General features: G+C 45.3%; 1 protein-coding gene across 1 annotated transcript in view; it reads left to right on the top strand.

The window, feature by feature from the left end:
- TAFAZZIN (tafazzin, phospholipid-lysophospholipid transacylase) overlaps positions 1–19,033 on the top strand; it is a 39,976-nt gene extending 20,943 nt beyond the window's left edge. Inside the window, exons 7-11 of the mRNA XM_082264700.1 lie at positions 8,634–8,675; positions 8,771–8,833; positions 12,538–12,590; positions 15,216–15,293; positions 18,696–19,033. Of these exons, the coding sequence (XP_082120826.1) occupies positions 8,634–8,675; positions 8,771–8,833; positions 12,538–12,590; positions 15,216–15,293; positions 18,696–18,797 (338 nt within the window). The 3' untranslated portion in view covers positions 18,798–19,033. The remainder of the gene's footprint in view (positions 1–8,633; positions 8,676–8,770; positions 8,834–12,537; positions 12,591–15,215; positions 15,294–18,695) is intronic.

Genomic DNA, 19,033 nt, shown 5'->3' with positions numbered 1-19,033 from the left:
ATGAGCAACTGACTAGGACCATTATATACATTTTTTTTTTTTTTTTTTTTGTAACAGAAAAGAGTACCTCTGACCTTCCAGGAGAAGGAACCAATCTCTAGATTTGTAATTGTTGGTGCACTGTAAGATTAGTAGACCACTAAAGGATCCCATTTCTCTGCCCCTTGACACTTTAAGAAGCCAAGCGTTGCTATGTTTTGCAGAAAAATGTTTCTTCTAAAAGCTTATGATCAATTAATTTTAAAACTGCACTGGCCAAATTTAAAATACCTTAGTTATGCCATAAACCTAATCCAAGTACTCTTTGAGGGGTCAGTTCATCCAAAACTGATCTTTGTGTTTGAATACTGGAGAGTTAAACCACCTGACTAATTCTTCTTTCTTTCGGGGGTTGTGATGGTGAGATCTCTGCACTGAGTTCCCGGGTCTGTATAATGCTGGGGGCTCTCGCCATATAGGCTAGATTTTTATATTTTTTTTGGTTGTTATATTAAGATGAAGAATGTAACAAGAGGAGCTGGAACACCCAAATGTAGGTGGGAATATTAAGAATTATAGGGTGGGGCAGTCGGGTATTATGGCAGGGAGTTTCGGGGGTTGGGATTATATAAAACACAAAAAGGGCCAAAAACGTGATGTAGTTAAAATATCACTTTTGAGTGGACGGACCTTTCAAAATATTTCAGTGGTTATGTGCTTGGCACACTGGTAGTAAGATCGCTGCTCCTGAGTTCTCTTGTTTTGACAGGAGTGACACTTCAATTATACAGTGAGTATAGAAAAGAATCCTTCTTTTAAAATTGGCACATTTTCTTGCTTTGCAACCTGACCTAAAGACACACTATTTTCTCTTTCGTTCATCGACGGAGATAGCTCCTGATATTCATAACCATTGTGTTATACTGCCCCCTACAGGAGTAGGACACTAGGCAGAAAATAATTCTGGCTACACCCATGGGCAGTCCCAGGATGTATACGCCCTCTCTCTGCTATAGCCACTCAGTTTTTTTTTTTTTTCTGCCTAGTCAGGAGTAAGGACCTAGTTCCTTGCTGGTATCTTTTAGATAGAAAATGTTTTCCTCCTGCATTTTTCCTGTTAGATCTACAATCAACTGCCGGACTGGGTGATGGGCTGGATAATCTAGATCCAGTGATCACCCCAGTCTGGCCAGCAAGCACGCACAGACCTCCGCTCCGCACAAGGTCGGCCGTGACATATCCCTACTGGAAGGGGGCCGGCCTACGAGTTAAACACCACGCGTGGTTGCATACGATCGGGTCTGGGCTCGAGTCACAGCGTTCCTCCTGGCCAACAGCCCCCCCCCCCACTTCGGTGGAGAGGGGTTCTGTCTGGAGCAGTGCAAGCCTGGTCCTGGTAAGGTGAGTAGCTGTCCTTCCCTCTCCATTTGGAGGGTTTTGGGGTGGACGTGGGCCCCTCCTTGGGAAAGCAGTACTCCGGGGTTCCCCGCCTTCCTGCAGGCACCCCCTCCTTGCCAAGTCCCTTATCCTGCACCCCTCAATGCTGGGGCTGTTTGGGTGGTCTGGCTACTTTCCTGGAATAGGGGAAGTGCGCTAACTGGCGATGGGGGGGCCAGGGGGTTCGCCGTCAGCGACCGGACGGTCGACTGTGCGGGGGGAAGGGAGTGGGTTGTACCTGGTGGGGGCTCCTGCCAGGGCCCCCCATCCTGCCTGGATCTGTCCTTGAGACCTGGTCTCCTCCTTCCTGGGTCCCTGTAAGCCTCGTGGTGCTGCACTTTTGTTGTAGCCTCTATGTTTCTATACACAGCGACCAGGTTTGTGTAGTCCAGTGGCCATTTTGTTGTGGGTTACCATTGGAAATAGCGGCGGCCATGACATTGGCGGCGAATTGGGTGGTGGGAGCCCCCCCATCCCCCAGTGCTGACTCCTGGATCATTTTACTTCCTGATCGTCGCATGTGTAGTGCAGATTCTCCTGGTGGCTGCAGGTGCCTGTTTCTGTGGGTGGTGAGTCTGGTGGGGTCCTCTCCCTCTCTGCTGAGGATCACTTGGTGCTTTGTGCCTAGTGACCGGGTGGTGCCGCCAGCGTGGTGGAGGTTGTCCTTTAGCAGTGTTTTACACTTTTTGTGGGGTCCCCCTGGTGACTCCTGGAGTCTTTGGAGCACATTTACCCACCTGATCCCCCTCTCTGAGGCTAACCATCTATGTATGTATGCACTGATGGCGTTCCTGGAGTCCCTTATGTCCCGGGTGGAGGTGGCTTGTGGACGACAGGCTAGCAGAAAGTGCCCCCTGCCTCATCTGTCTCATCAGATCCTGAATCTGATTCGGCCGCCACGGATGTGGGTCACCCTGCTGGGTCTGCAACCACGCGCCTGGAATCCTCTGATAGTGAGGATGATTCCTCCACATCTGCGCCTGCACGCGAAAAGGCGCTGGTGGATGCACTGATTGTATCAGTGCGTGAGACCCTGAAGATGCAGTATACAGCTGCGACAGAGGTGCAAGTTTCCTCTGGCACTCACAAGCCATCCAGAGCGGCAAAGGTGTTTCCTTTCCCGGCCTATTTTGACAGAATTGTCGCTAAAGAGTGGGGTCCCTAAGCCCTTTTTACCCCTATGAGGAGTCCCTTCTAAAGAAATGGACTATACTACTGGTGGTGGACCCTCCGATTTCCAGATTAAACAAGGCTACCATGATTCCTGTTGAAGAATCCCTGGCCTTTTAAGGATCCGGCTGACCGGAAGGCGGAGGTTGTGGCCCACACTATGTACACTCTGTCTGGTTCAGCAATGAGGCTGGTATTTATCATTGCCCTAGTGTCGCAAACTCTGACCGAGTGGGCTAAGCTCCTACACCGTGACCTGGAGGGGAACAGCTCCTCCCTGCCTTTGCCCAGCTGGTCCAGGCCTGCAGTTTATCTGTGATTTGTAAACAATCGGAAGGCGCTCAGTCCGACATAAAGTGGAACAGCTAAAAGATATTAATTATATCTGCTGCCCCAGAATTTTAAAAGTATGGAACTAATAAAAATGATTATAAATGACAGGTTTAAGAGGCGCTGATATAAAAGCTGGTATATAACTTACTGTAAATATTAAAAATATCTGCTTATAAAAATCTTTAGTGTATAAAAGTGATGAAGTGCATATGCTGGACAGTGCTACATACACGCATGAAGCACAGTGCTGCATATAAGCATGAATCGGATAACCTAAATATTACAAAAATTAATTCATGTGCAATAGTGCAATATGTGCACTAAAGCGTGAATCACTCTAATGTGATGATTGACCGTGCAAATAATGTGCTCTTATGAACAATGGTAGAGTCCATATAGTGATATTAATGGTGGACAAGAAATATCTTGTAAAGTGAACTAAAATCATCCAGTGTACTCAATCTGATCCAGTGATCCAGTGAGCAAGGAGTGGATAATATAATGCGCTCACCAGAAAAATGTGGGTCTCACAGACCCTGCAGGCATTTGGATTTATATAAATCGCTCTTTAATCCTCCTCCATCAATCCCTTTCAATTGGAGGTACGTTATTCACCAGATATTCACCAGGGGGGTACGGTATTCACCAGGGGTTCACCAGGCTTCAAAGAATACACTGCTCCATTTATCTCTCAGCAATACTAATCCAAAAACCAGTAAGGGATCTCTAGATAGAAGACTCAATGGAGGGATGCAGGAGACCGGAAGCCAGGGATAGTGTAATACCGTTTAATGACATAAAATCACAAGTAAAATAATAGAATGGGTGCTTTCCTAGCACCAGATAGAAAGCTCTTGGGGGTTCTGAAACGCCGCTGTTGCTTTTTTCCGGCAGGTGACTTCAGGGCTAACGGGAGTGAATTGCAGTGATGGCGTGCGTTCCGCCGTGCGTTCCACCACTAGGAAGTGACGTGTGAAGGTCAATAGTTCGGCTTCAGACCACAATGCATTTCGCAATATGTGCATCTTCAGGAAAGTCTCTCCTGTTTATCTATGATGCCTCTTTGGATGCAGCTTCCATGATGGCTTGCCTCTCTGTTTTGACAGTGGTCCTTTGGGATGCCTTTTGGCTCAAGTGCTGGTTTGCTAATCGGACTTCAAAAAAGGCCTTGACTGATCTTCCTTTTCAAGGAGATCACCCGTTTGGAGCTACCCTGGATGACCTCATTAACCACTTGCCGACTGCCTAACGCAGATCTACGTCGGCAGTCAGCCCCTCACAGGCAAAGTGACGTAGGGCTACGTCACTAGCTTGTGAGGGTCTAGGGAGCGAGCGCGCGCCCCCGGAGGCGCGCTCCCGCGTGGTCACGGACCCCCCCGCGCTTGTGACCAGCGGACCCGATGTCCGCCGGTCACTCGGCGATCGGCGGGGGAGAGGGAGAATGTCAGGCAGCTTGTGTAAACTGCCATTCTCCTCGCTGTAAAGACACTGATCACACTGATCACAGTATGTAGATCCGTTGATCAGTGTCCTTAAAGCTCAAGCCACAGCCAATCACAGTAGAAAGCACGCCCCTAGGGATACACACAGCCCCTCCCTCCCAAATAAAGTTAACCCCTTCACTACCAGTGTATTTTTACAGTAACAGTGCATATGTATAGCACTGATTACTGTAGAAATGTCACTGGTAACCCCAAAAGTGTCACAAATGTCAGTCAAGGGTCCGATCTGTCCTCCGCAATGTCGCAGTACCGCAAAAACAATCGCCGCCATTACGCGTTAAAAAAAAAAACAACAAAAATGACAAAAATCTTTCCCTTTGTTAGTAAACGCAATAACTTTTGCGCAAACCAATCAAAATACGCTTTTTGCGATTTTTTTTTTTTTTTTTTTACCAAACATATGTAGCATAAAACAAATTGGCTGAAAATTTTAAAAAATTTAGATTTTTTTACTTTTTTTTGGGGGGGAATTTCATATAAAAAAATGTGAAAAATATTGTTATTTTTGCAAAATTGACGCTCTTTTTTTGTTTATAGCGCGTGATCAAAAAATCGCACAGGTGATCAAATACCACCAAAAGAAAGCTCTGTTTGTGGGAAAAAAAGGACGTCAAAGTCGTTTAGGTACAGCGTCGCATGACCGCGCAATTGTCCGTTAAAGTCACGCAGTGCCGAATCGCAAAATACCCCCTGGTCAGGAAGGGGGTAAAATCTTCCGGGGCTTAAGTGGTTAAAGGTCTCACGGGGGGGAGAGTACTTTCCTTTCGCAGGCTACTAAGGGCAAGGAACCTCGTTGTAGAAGTGGACCTTCCTTCTCCGCTCATAAGAAGTTTTTTCGTCCCTCAGGGTTGACTGACAAGGGCTCAAAACCTTTTAGGACCTCTTCTGGGGGATTCAAACGAAACTGGTCTGGCAAGCCAAGATCCGACTTCTCCAGACCTATAGACAAGGCTTCCATCTGCATGAAGGTGCGCCCTCACCCGTATCAGGGGTGGGGGGACGTCTTTGCTGGTTTTCGGGCCTGTGGACTTGCCAGGTGCAAGACAAGTGAGTCCACAAAGTCATTCAGTCCGGCTACAAGATTGAGTTTCACTCTTGTCCCCCGGCAAGGCTTTTATCTTCCAAATTGTGACTGTCCCCAGACTGCTTACAGGGCCTGTTTGGGTTGGTACAAGACCGATTCCTTCAAGGGGTGATTGTCCTGGTTTCGACCTCTGAATGTTTTTTGGGTTTTTTCTCAAACCTGTTCCCAGGAAGAAAAGTAAAGTGTGTCCAATCCTGGATCTCAATTTGCTAAACTGCTTTGTGCGGGTACTGAAGTTTAGAATGGAGTCCAATCAAATAGTGGTGGCATCCCCTGCGTCAGGGGGGAGTTGCTCACCTCTATCGATATTAAGGATGCCTACCTTCACATTCCAATATGTGCCAAACACCAGTGTTTTCTCCGCTTTGCTGTGGGAGAGGAGCATTATCAGTTTGTGGCGTTACCCTTTGGTCTTGCATCTGCTCCTCGGGTCTTCACAAACGTGTTAGTCCCGCTGCTAGCTTTGCTATGCCAACGGGGGATCAGGGTACTGGGCTACTTGAATGATCTCCTTCTGTGAGCAGAGTCTCTGGTGGAGAACCTGGAGATCACAATATGAACTCTGTGGGAGTTTGGCTGGATTTAGAATTTTCAGAATTCTGCTCTGGTTCTCTCCACAAAGCTGGACTCTTTGGGCCTGACTCTGGACTCGGCCTTAGCCAAAGTGTTCCTTCCTCTTAAAACCCTGGTATTGCAGGCTGCAATTCGCCTCCTGCTGTCCCAACAAATGGTCATCCCTCCAGACTTGCATGCGGGTGCTGAGCCTGATAGTGTCTACTTTCAAGGCAGTTCCTTTTTTTTCCGATCAATGTCTTGGAACTCCGAGCAATCTGACTGTCTGGATCATTGGACAGATTGTCTTCAGGGTTGTCCAGTGCGCATTCAATCGAACAATGCCACGGCCCTGGCCTATGTCAATCACCAAGCAGGCACAAGAAGTGTCCTGGCGACTCTGGAGGTAGCAGGTATTCTAAGGTGGGCAGAAGGGTTCATTCCAGCCCTCTCACCCATACATATTCCTGGGGTGAAAAATTGGCAGATGCATTACCTCAGTCGGTAGGCATTGGACCACGGGGAGTGGTCCCTTCATCTGGAGGTGTTTCATCAGCTGTGTCTCCAGTGGGGCACCCCCGAGATGGGTCTGTTGGTGTCTCTGCTCAACAGAAAGGTGCAGAGGTTTGTGGCTCAGTCAAGGGATCCTCTGGCGGACAACACAGGCGAGCTGGTGGCCCCGTGGGGTCAGTATCATCTGCTTTAAGCCTTCCCTCCTTCGCAAGCTTCTGCCCAGACTTCTACGCAGGATTGAGGCAGAAGGGATTCCGGTCATCTTAGTGGCTCCGGACTGGGCTCGCCGGGCTTGGTACCCTGATCTGGTGCGGCTGCTCGCTGACGTTCCTTGGCAGCTTCCTCTCAGGGAGAATCTGCTGTCCCAAGGACCGATCTTCCATCCTGCTTTACAGTCACTGGCTTTGATGTCTTGGCTGGTAAAGCCAGGTGCTGAAGGATAGGGGTTTATCTGAGTCAGTGATTCCTACGCTGTTGAAGGCTAGGAAATCTACTTCTAGGAAGGTCTACCATCGTACATGGATGATGTACATTGCCTGGTGTGAGTCTCTTGGGGTTCATCCTCTCTCCTTCTCCTTTCAGGTGGGCTCCAGTTGTTTGTTTGAGCTCCCACTGCCTGGTTTGCTAATGTTTAGCCTTGGGAATTTTTTGTTGTTCCAACCCCTTGTGTTTAACACTGCTTTGGGACATCCCAACGGTTATGAATATCATGAGCCGTGTCCGTCAATGAATGAAAGGAAAAATAGGATATTTGACTTACCGTAAAATCCATTGACAACTTTCTGACAAGGGGCAGCAGATTTTTCTGAAGTATTTGACAGTATTTTGCCTATCCATTTTTCCTTTTTATCCTTGTGTGCTCCAGTCAATTCTGCGGAGAAAACCCCCCAAAACAAGATATATTACCACCTCCATGCTTTACTGTAGGAGTGGTGTTATTTGGATGGTGAGCTGTATTGAATTTCTGCCAGACATATCGTTTGGTGTTGAGGCCAAATCAATTTTAGTCTTGTCTGACCAGAACACCTTTTTTCCATGTGGCCTCAGAATCTTCAAGGTGCGTTTTGGCAAAGCTCAGGCGTGACTGCATGTGGCTTTTCTTGAGGAGTGGCTTTTTTCTTGCAACCCTCTCATACAAGCCACATTTGTGGAGAATGTGATATTATTGTCGCATGCAATGACCGCTCTTCGTCGTAAATTTCTGCAACTGCTTCAGAGTTGCTGTAGGCCTCTTAGTAGCCTCCCTGACCAGTTTCCTGGCTCTTTTCAGTTTGGAGTGTCCTGATCCAGGGAGGGTCTATGTTCTACGAAATACCTTCCACTTCTTAATATTAGACTTCACTCTGCTTATAGCAACTAAAAAAGGCTTTGAAATCTTTTTGTATCCGTTGCCTGACTTTTGCCTGTATGCAACTTTATCCTGGAGATCTTTTAACGGTGCCTTGCCACTCATAGTTGATTGTATGCTTCAGTTGCACTATCAGGGACTGAAATGTTCCAGGAAAGCTCTTTTCATACTGAGCCAATCAAAATGACCGGCTGATCACAGTTGAAAGTCAAATGGCTTTGCCATTGATAAGGTGATTAGCTACACCTGATTGAGCTTACAAGTCAAATACAGCTGGATAAAACTGTGTCTGTCTTCATTTTAGGCTGCAAAGCAACAAAATGTCCTTATTTTAAAAGGGTGGGGGGGGGGGGGTTTCACGGAAGGAAGGTCGGAGTCTGCATATTGGGGAGTCTCATTTTGGGAATATGTAGGTTTGTTTAGTTTTTTTGTTTTTTATATGGTTCTTTTTTGTTCTCTAGTTGTATTTGTGTTGAGGTGACTCTTAAACCTGTCAAACACCTACTGGACTAAGAGAAATATAGCCTGTCTGAATTTATCATCAAAGATGTGATGATTTTGCTTATAACCTATGTAATTGTGTAATCGTTCTTCTTTGAATGTGAATTTTGCTACTTGTTACTGTACATCTAGATAAGTGACACATGTAGATGCATCCCTTTTTTCTTTTCAAAATGAAAGATTTTTTTATATTTTATTTATTTTTTTTTTGTAGGAAAAGTTAATGTAACACAAGACTTTGTGCGTCTAAAGTGGGGTGAGTAAGCTTTCTTATGGGTAAGAGTAACATAGATGACTGTTGTGGTAAATGTAGCTTTTAACTCCTAAATTTTACCTTTCCCTTTTCCTTAGGTATCGGACGTGTAATATCTGAGTGTACTTTGAACCCCATCATCCTTCCTCTCTGGCATGTTGGTGAGTCTTTAATATTCTACAGTGCCTTTTGAAAAAGTTTTTTTACCCCTTAAAATTTTCCAAATTTTTTTTTCATGTTCTAACCAAAAATGTTAATGTATTTTCTCTTTTGTTCATTGACGGACACAGCTCCTTAGGATTCTTGTCCATTGGGTTATACTGCCCCCTACAGGTGTAGGACACTTGGCAGAAAAAGAACTTGATTATGCCTATGGGCATACTCCCCCCCCCCCCCCCCCCCCCTTTCCTCTCTGCTATAGGTGCTCTGCCTAGTCAGGAGTAAGGACCTAGTTCCTTGCTGGGATCTCTGATCCTGGCAAATTTTTTATTTTTAAATGGCTTTTTTTTTTCTTGTGGTTTTTATACTGTGAGATCTACAATCGACTGCAGAACTGAGTGACAGGCTGGATAATCTAGATCCAGTGGTCAACCCAGTCTGGCCAGTGAGCGCGCGCAGGCTACAGCTCCGCGCTAGGTCGGCCTTGACATAGCCCCACTGGACTGGGGCTGGCCTGCAAGTTAAATGCCTTGGAAGGTCGCATACAACAGGGCCTCGGCCAGCTTCGCAGCGGTACTCCTGGCTGACCGCCCCCCCATTTCGATGGCGAGGGGGTTCTGTCTGGAGCGGTGCCAGTCTGGTTCCCGGTATGGTTAGCTGTCCCACCCTGGAGGGATTTAGGGTGGAGGCGGGCCCCTCCTTGGGATGGTCGGACCCCCGGGTTCCCCTCCTTCCCGTTGGGTCCCCCTATTGTCTGGTGGTCCCTGTGGGCCATTTAGCCCCCCCATCCAGTGTGGGGGTTTGGACTGACTTTTGGGGCTTGGGCATGGTGCTGTAATGGTGGGGGGGGGGGGGGGATGCCGCCGGCTACTGGGCTATCAGCTGGGGAGGAGGGAGAGAAAGGAATGTATCTGCTGGTGTGCTCTGTGCCCATGTGCCCATTCCCCCCCCCCTCCCTCTGGTGCTTTTCATGGGTCCCTGGGAGCCACGCGGGGTGGCCATTTTGTTTTAGCCTATATGGTGTATAGTGGCCATTTTTAGTTGGTCCGGCATACGAATAAGTGGTGGCCATTGCAGAGGAACCTCTGGGCTGCGATTTCGGCTGTGGGAGTCCCTCTGTGTCCCCTGGTGCTGACTCCTGTGTCCCTTCTTTCCCTGGACGCTGCACATGGAGTACAGTTTATCCTGGTGCTGCTGGTGCCTGTCTGATGGGGTCCTCCCTCTCTCTGCTGCAGGATCGTGGGATGCTCTGTTGCTGGCGACCTGGTGGTGGTACCAATGTGGTGTGGGTGTCCCTTAGCAGTGTTTGACACTTTTTGTGGGGGTCCCCCTATTTACTGATGGAGTTGATGGAGTCTTTGGAGCACATTTCCCCACCTAATGGTGTATAAGAATGGTAAATCAGCGCTGACCACTATGATAAAATCTATATGACCCCAATTACTTGCTTAAATCGTCAGATAAGGGGACCAATGGCTGCTTACATAAAGTGCATTCACCTAACACCAAAATGATCCAAAACTTATAAGATATGTAGCGCCAAAGGATATAAAAATAAAGTGAATATCAAATAGCTACAAAAATAAATAAATATGTGGATATCACAATAAAAGTGCACGTGCTCTTAAATCGTGATAATAAATTAAATAAATCCAGGTGGTAAGAAACTGTATCCGTGATCAAATAAGATGTAACTTAATATATAAATATTGTCACAATAAAGTGCCCGTGCTAATAAATAACTGTTAATATAGCATTAGTATACACAAGTGAAAATTCATAAAAAAAATTGTGCAAAGTTCATAAAAGTGGGTGATCCCTTCTGTGCTATGCAGATATCAGGTTACCAGGTGCTGGTGCTTTAATTCATAGGGTGACTTAGTGCATTGATGATAATGCTGGCCGCTCACCTCCTGGTTTGGCTCACAAATTATAATGAGTTTTGCACACACAGGTGCTGCTAGGTAATGGATAGGCTGCTTCCTCCTGTCCTCCCTCTGGATGAAGGTGCCTCAGGTAGGATATGCTGGCCAGACTCGCCGTGTCAGTGACACAGTGAAGGGGATAAAGTTGTCACTTCCTCATAATCGTCTCTCCACCGTCACGAATAGGTACATGTAAAAAAATAAACACAGCGATCTAGTGCTCTCTGTAATATCTGATTTATTGGGGTAAAAAACAGCAAAACACTCACATGGAATGGCACTCAGCCAGTGCAAGCATGGACAGCGATAATGGGTTCTACAGCGTGTGCAGATCACCTGTTTGGGGCTACACTGGATGACATCATTAAGAGTCTCACGGGGGGGGAGAGTACTTTTCTTCCACAGGCTGGTGAGGGTAAGGAACCTCATCGTAGACGTGGCCCATCCTTTTCGGCTCACAAGAAGTTTTTTTTTTTTTTGTCCCTCAGGGTCTGCTGACAAGAGTTCAAAACCTTTCAAGTCCTCTTCGGAAGGTTCAAAGCGGCCTTTGTCTGGCAAGCTGAGAGGGGATTCGCCCGACCTGCAGGGTCCTTCAGCATATGAAGGTGTGCCCTCACCCTTGCCTGGAGTGGGGGGAGGTCTTGGCTGGTTTCCAGGCCCATGGACCTCCTTGGTGCAAGACAAATGGGTCCACAAATTGATACGGTCTGGCTACAAGATCGAGCTTCATTCTTACCCTACGGGAAGGTTCTTTCCTTCCAATGTGCTCCTGTCCTCGGACCAATTGCAAGCTCTTTAGGGTGGTGCAAGACCTGTTGCTTCAGGGTGGGATTGTCCCAGTTCCGGCCTTAGAACGGTTTCAGGGTTTTTATTTGAACCTGTTTATGGTTCCAAAGAAAGCGGGCAAGGTGCGTCTGATTCTGAAGGCCCTGAACTGCTTTGTGCAGGTACCGAAGTTCAGGGTGGAGTCCATTCACACGCTAGCGCCATCCATCCTTCAGGGGGATTTTCTTGCCTCTATCGACATTTTAAGGATGTTTACTTGCACATTCCAGTCTGTGCCTGTCCCCAACGCTTCCTCCGCTTTACTGTAGGGGGAGGAACATTATCAGTTTGTGCCGTTACCCTTTGGTCTTGCCTTGGCCCCTTAGGTCTTCACAAAAGTGTTGGCCCCAGTTCTGGCATTGCTACATCAGTAGGGGATAGCAGTGCTGGGCTGTCTGGACAAACTCCTCTTGCGAGCGGAGTCCTCTGGTGGATGACTTGGAGATCACTATACTGAGGGATGTCGGCTGGCTTCTTACCAGAAGTCCTGCTCTGATTCCATCCAGAAAATTGGGTTATCTGGGTCTGACTCTGGACTCCTTTCTAGCCAGAGTGTTCCTTCCCCTGGACAAAAATTTCACTCTAGGTGTGCAAAGCTGGTAGAGACATCCCTAAAAAGACTTGCAGTTGTCATTGCAGCGAAAGGTGATTCTACAAAGTACTGACTCGGGGGCTGAATACAAATGCACGCCACACTTTTCAGATGTATGTTTGTAAATAAATTGGAAAACCATTTATCATTTTCCTTTCACTTCACAATTATGTCCTGTTTTGTGTTGGTCTATCACATAAAACCCTAAAAAAATACTTTTATTATTTTGGGTTGTAACATGACAAAATGTGGAAAATTTCAAGGGGTGTGAATACTTTTTCAAGCCACGGTAATCCTTGTGTCTTGGGAATGCCTCAACAAAATGGCTGCATGCACTGATTCTCCTTCTTTTGTTATACTGCAGGGATGAACGACGTGCTCCCAAATGATCCTCCCTATATACCTCGTTGGGGGCAGGTAAGTGTGGCATAGTGGGTCCTCACCAGCTACAGAGGACTAGTTTTTTATGTGTATCTGTCTTGTGTTTATTACCAGCCCCTAATGCAGTTGGCATGAGTTACTTCTGATTTCATCAGCTGAGGTCCTTTGTTCCTATTTTATACAGTCCACGCACTAGTTGAATAGTGTATGGGCTTAAGAAGATGCTCAGGTCTAATTTCTGCAAGGTCAGCCAAAGTTTCTCAATAAAAAGGTAACTCTAGTGTATTTTCATTGTGTTTGCAGTTCAAGATATTATTATTATTATTATTATTATTCAGTTTACATGGGAGTAATTCTGGATGTGATGAACGTGTTGTGTGTTTTTTTTTTTTTTTTTTTTTTTTTAATTTATTTATTTTATTTCATTGAGAGAAAAGTGCTGAAGCCATATTCACTATGTAGCACTGCTTAACAGAATTTGGCACAGTAAGGAGTAAATATGGCTCCATTTATCCACATATACAATTCCAACCTACAGTATGCTGTACATAGACACAATGTTTTTAAAACCCTAATGCATATTAATTAGAGTATTTAGCATGTCCTTTCATGTTTCAGAAGATCACGAATTCCATTTTAGCAGCAAATCTCTTTTTAGCAAAGGCAACAATTATTTATTTTTCACTGTAATTTAAAAAAGGCACGGAAGTTTAAAAGCAACATCGGGACAGTTTCACGTTCTCCCCAAAGGTCCCACCAGTTGTGGTGGGACTGCATTGGCTGGCTATTCCAGTGCAGTCCCACTGCAAGACCAGGCAAAATTCTTTGTCTCTGGTGTCCGAAAAAAGTACTGCATGCAGAATAGTGCAGGTAATCACACTCCGGCTGATAAAATTTTAAGAATTCTCACTGTGTGACATTTCAATAAAGTTAATTAAAAAAAAAAAGGGGCGCTGTATCTTGCCATTCGCAATAAAGCAGACCCTAAATTAATATTCCCCCCTCCCTCCCTCCCTTTCTCACATTTTGGATTTTTTTTTTTTTTTTAAAGCAAAGCGCCACCCAAAAGGGAAATTTTCGCTTTAAAGCGGAGTTCCACCCTAAAAAAAAAAAAACTCTTCACTGTCTGCTAGCTTACACAAACCTGAAAAAGAATTGGATAATCAAAAATGTTTTTTTGTTTCACTTACCTTGTTTTTTAAGGAAAATATACTTACCTTCCTTCCTCTTCTTCCTCTGTGGCCGCGGCCCTTGCCGTCACTTCCTCCTTGCATTGACTCCTGAGAGATGAGCGTCATCGATCCCAGGAGTCAATGCGCCTGCACCTGAGTCATTCGTCACTTCCGGGGCAGGCGCGTCATTCCCTGCTGAGCAGCTTCTGGGCAGGCACAGAAGCTGTGCAGGGATGACGCGCCTGCCCCAGATGTGACGAGCAGGACATTCTGGGACTCCGACGTCACGGAAGAGGACACGAAGAGGGACGCTCCGGCTTCAGCTGCTCACAACTGAGATGGCAGCGCTGGACAAGACATTTTCAAGGTAAGTATTTCCTCTTATAGGTAAGTGAAGCAGGGGACAGTTTAAGAGGCTATCGTTGCTTAAATGCCCAGGGGTATTTTTAGGTAAAAAAAAATGTTATTGCCCGGAACTCCGCTTTAAGCACTCCTCACCCCCTTCACCCTCTCTGCCACATTTTGGCATGTATTTTTTTTGGGGGGTACCCACTCCCACTTCATCCAAGCAGAAGTTCTCCTATCCCCCCTCCCTCCTTGCAGTCTTCTAGACTGCCTGACCATTCAGCAGCCGAGGCGCCTCCCGCGCATGCTAAGTGCGCACCCGGCTTTGAAGCCACAAGCTGTCACAGCCGGGTGCCCACAGTTGAAATCCCGGGGAGAGGACGACGGTTTAGGTGACCACATCGCTGGATCCTGGAATAGGCAAGTGTGTGTTTAACGTCAGGCACTACACTTTTTGTAGCTGCTGACTTTTAAATAACACAAAAACTACTGGAGTTCCTCTTTAGTTCAATTTGTTTTTTTGTGTTACAAAGCAGCAATTCCATATTTCTTGCCTAGGCAAGAATGATGGTTCTGGCTTCCACCTCCTGGATTCTGCATGTTCTCAGATGTGCCCTGCAGCACATCTGCACATGCGTAGGTTTCCTGGTTCATGTACAAATACAGACTGTTATGGCAGTTCCAAAACTGTAATGTGTTATGCATGCACGCAAAATCCCCCGTGCAGATGTGCCAAAGACCTCTGCCAAAACCTGAGGAAGGACAGAACTCTTCACCACATTTGTGCCCACTAAAAAAAAAAAAAGGAAAACCGCAGTGCCAAACTAGAGAGACTGAAGTTCCTCTTTAAGTATATGTATAGCCAAATCCTCTGTTGTCCTATTTGCTTTCTATTGTCTCTAATTGTCCCGATGACTATTGTTACAGAGACTGTAAGTAATGGGAAACCAAAAATGGTAGGTATGTTAATATTTTGCTGGGCGCTAAAAAAAAAAAAAAAAAAAAATCTTTAGCGCCTTCGAACATTTTCAAGAAACAATCTTCACCTGAATTCTTCCATATAAATGACAGAAAGCTATACATGGACATGCTCTACTGCTGATTGTTAATCATCACTAATCTAGTCTCTTCCCTAACTTTACAGAAGATCACTGTTCTGGTGGGGAACCCAATCAGTGCTGCGTCTTTGGTGGAGAAGTTGAGAGCTGAAGATAGAACACCTGTAAGAGCCTTCTATATCCATTTTCCACAAACATGGAATTTTCTTTGTATTTTCTCTTAAAGTAAACCTTTCGGGAAGCTATACCATTCAGATTGAGCATATAAGAAGGAAATGCATAAGCAGAGGTGATCCAAGTCAGAATGATTAGAAGACCCAACGATATGGCAGCTGAAGATACATGTACTGTAAATCTTAAAGGAGAAGTCCAGGCAAAACTTAACTTGTGCTTAACCTGCTCTATGCCACATTCTAACCCTAATCTATCTAACCCTGTAAAGCATTGATTGCTTTACCTGCCTATTCTGCAGCCAATCTGGTCCGGTTTCCAGGGGCGGAAGCTCTATGCAGGAGAGGACCGACAACGGCTGTGAAATGCCTGGGAAGTGACGTCACCCATAGACTTACTATGGGGCTTCCATTGTCTGCTGCCTCTCCTGCACCTGCCTCCACGCTGAAGCCGCCGCTGACAGCTGATGCTGGAACCAGACCGGATCGGCTGCAGATTAGGTAAGTACAGTGATTTTTGCTTTACAGGGATAGATAGATTAGATTAAGAATGTGGCACAGAGCAGTTTAGCGTTAGTTAGGTTTTGCCTGGACTTCTACTCTAACTTTTCCTTCAGAAGTTGCGTTTGACCCCTTCCCTTCCCCACCTAAATCTTTCTATCAGACAATAAAGATACTCTCCTATTAGGAAGCCCTTTTAAACTTTCCTGATACTGTACATTGAGGTAATGCACATTAACACATAATATCATGCATAACATTTTACTCCAAAGGCAAAGCAGCTCTGATGCACATGCGCAGCAGCCCACAACACGTTGTAATGTACTATGCTGCATGTTTTTTTTTTTCTTTCTTTTTTTGTCTGTTCTTGTGCATTGGCAGCCATTCAAAATGAATGGTGTTTCATTACCATAACACGTTAAAGAAATGCAGAAGAACAGCGAATGTGAATGGGCCATTCAAGCATATGTATTGCTACAACATAAAAACTCTTGTTGAATCCTTTTAGGGGACCAAGTACATGTAGTGGTGGCTCTATTGTAATTTTAAAAGAAATTATTTTTTTCTGTGTGCTGGTTTTAGCCTCACCCCCAAACTGAAGTCAATTTTTGGGTGTTCCTATAAGGTAGTCACATCACTGTATCCACTGCTGCTTCTCTGATTCTCAGTACAAATCATTGTGTATACTGTAGTGTTTTCAGCCTTTCCTGTTAGCTCTATGTCATGATAATTTGTATAACTTCCCAAAGGTGTGTGCAGCCACTGGGGATGCCGCAGAGAAAGGTATATACACTATTCTGCAGTAAGCACTGGTGGAGCTGTGTGGTCATCTGGCTGCTAGTAAAAATTCGGTGTCCTTTGGTGCCTGGATATGCCTTGGAAAACTTATGCCACAGTCAGTGCAACGCATTATTATTTGCTGTTGACTGATTTTACAGCTCTGACTGCGACTGAATAGTTTATATAACTTCCTACTCTGCATTCTTGGTAGTCTAGCTGTGTCTCAAGGAACCTGTACAAACTATTCTGACTCAATCAGTGCTTGTGGGGCTGTGTGATCATCTGTCTGCTTATAAACATATGCTGAGCTGGCTGTGGCAGGATATTTTGTATAACTTTACCAAAGGCACAACCAGGCAACTGAAGACAATGAAGGAGGGGAAAGTTCTACAAACTATTTGGCCGCAGTTAGTGCAGTGAATGGTTACTTGCAGCTGGCAGATTACACAGCCCTGCCAGTGCTGACTCTTTTGATTGCATATGTGTGATATCCTGTCTCCTGCTGTGCTGAATGACAGCACTCCTCTCTATTGTGTGCCAATTGCCAGAGACAAGCTCTGTCAAACGGACCTCATTAAATGTGCATCTCTTGTGAGCAGGATGGTCAGACGGTAGCCGGGGGAGGGGGCATGCTGTCAACCATATTAGCTTGGCAGCTAAAGCACGGTTCAGGACCAAGTGCCACATGCATTTGATCCTTTGGGGAATTCGATTTAGGATTTTTAAAATGGGTAATAATTTTTTTTATATTAAGCAACAGAAGGAAGTGCAAGATGGGCAAGACGGCCTGATTTTTGCAGGAAAATTAATGATTTGTATGTAACTTAAGCTGCTTGTATCTCCTTTGACATGCTCTTTTCATTGAAGGTTGCCTGCTTTATTTGATCTATTGCTTGCTTTTTATTCCAAGTTTGTCACATTTACTCTAAAGCCTAACTCGAGAATGATTTAATTTTAGCTTTGGTTAGAGTGAAAAAGAGCTAAACTATCTATCTGCGACTCAATTGAGGAAATTCCTTAACTTCCTCTCCCTCTGACACCCGTACAAGCAGTGGAAGGTGCAGCTGTCACCAGGACAGGAAGGTGTGAGAAGCAATAAAAACTTTGTTAGAAGTTCTACCTTTCCCATCTCTACTAAAAAGTGTGGCGTTGATTTACTAAAATTGGAGAGTTCAAAATATTGTGCAGCTGTGCAAGTTAGACAATCAGCTTCTAACTCCAGTTTGTTCAATTAAGCTTTGACAAATAAAACCTAGAAGCTGATTGGTTTCTTTGCAGAGGTGCACCAGATTTGGCACACTCCAGTTTTAGCAAATAAACCCCACACTTTTTATTAGAGATGGGAGAGGTTAGAACTTCTAACAAAGTTGTTATTGCTTTCCACGCCTGTGTCTGTTTCTCTATTGTTGTTCCTATTGCTTCTTGTCTTAACAGGACCTGACCTAAGCATGTACATTTATGTCTGTGGAGCAGGAGGTAGGTGGAAGTTGAGGACATCCCTTAGGCCTCTTTCACACGGCCATTCCGTTTTTTATCTCCTTTCCGGCACTTTTTTTTTTTTTTTTCACGGACACGGATGACACTTGTGCCATCCGGTCCGTATGTCTGCATATCATCCCATCCGTTTGCGGATGATATACGGACATAATGCATGTCTATGGGGATTGCGGATGTCAGCGGATGACACCGCTGACATCCGATTTTGCATCCGTTCCATTTTTTAAACGGAAGAAAAATATGGTTCTGTTCTGTTCCAAAAAACGGAACAGAACTGAAAGGATGCAAATCTGATGTCAGCGGATGGTCATCCGCTGACATCCGCAATCCCATTGACATACATTATGTCCGTAAATCATCCGCAAACAGATGGGGTGATATACGGACATACGGGAGCGCCCGTGTGAAAGAGGCCTAAAGCAGTTTGTGATGAGAAAAAATTGTAGCAACCAGACAAGAAAATGCAATGTAGTTGGTTTGTTCTTTCCCCAAGAATTGCTGTCCAGTCTGATTTCAAAGATAGTGTTGTGTGGAAATTCACTTTTAAAGACAGATTTCAGATCAGCTAAAAATTATATATTTTACTAAAGGATTAGCTCTCCTACTTTTTCTCTGCAGATTGAGATGAGGAAAGCGGTTACTGACTATATCCAGGAGGAATTCCATAAGTTGAAATTCCAAGCTGAAAATTTACACCAGAGTTTCCGGGAGCAAAGATGACACCATCCTAGGTGACCTTGGAGTACAGCCACTAATGCTGGCATTCCTCTAATTACCAGATGCCTTCCTGCCTGAACTTTTACCCACCCAGACCTCCTGGCAATGGACCATTTTGGGGATACAAGGACACTGTTCCCATTTTATCTTAGAATAATTGTTATCTGTAATTGATTACTGTGGCGCATGTGCCGGATTTGCTGCTAAAGGATAATGAAGGAGAATGATTTTGGGTTCTG

The sequence above is a fragment of the Pelophylax lessonae genome, assembly GCF_965119305.1.
Source record: "Pelophylax lessonae genome assembly, chromosome: 7".
NCBI classification, from domain to species: domain Eukaryota; kingdom Metazoa; phylum Chordata; class Amphibia; order Anura; family Ranidae; genus Pelophylax; species Pelophylax lessonae.
Note: the sequence above shows the minus strand (reverse complement) of the source record. Positions and strands in the feature narration are given on the sequence as shown.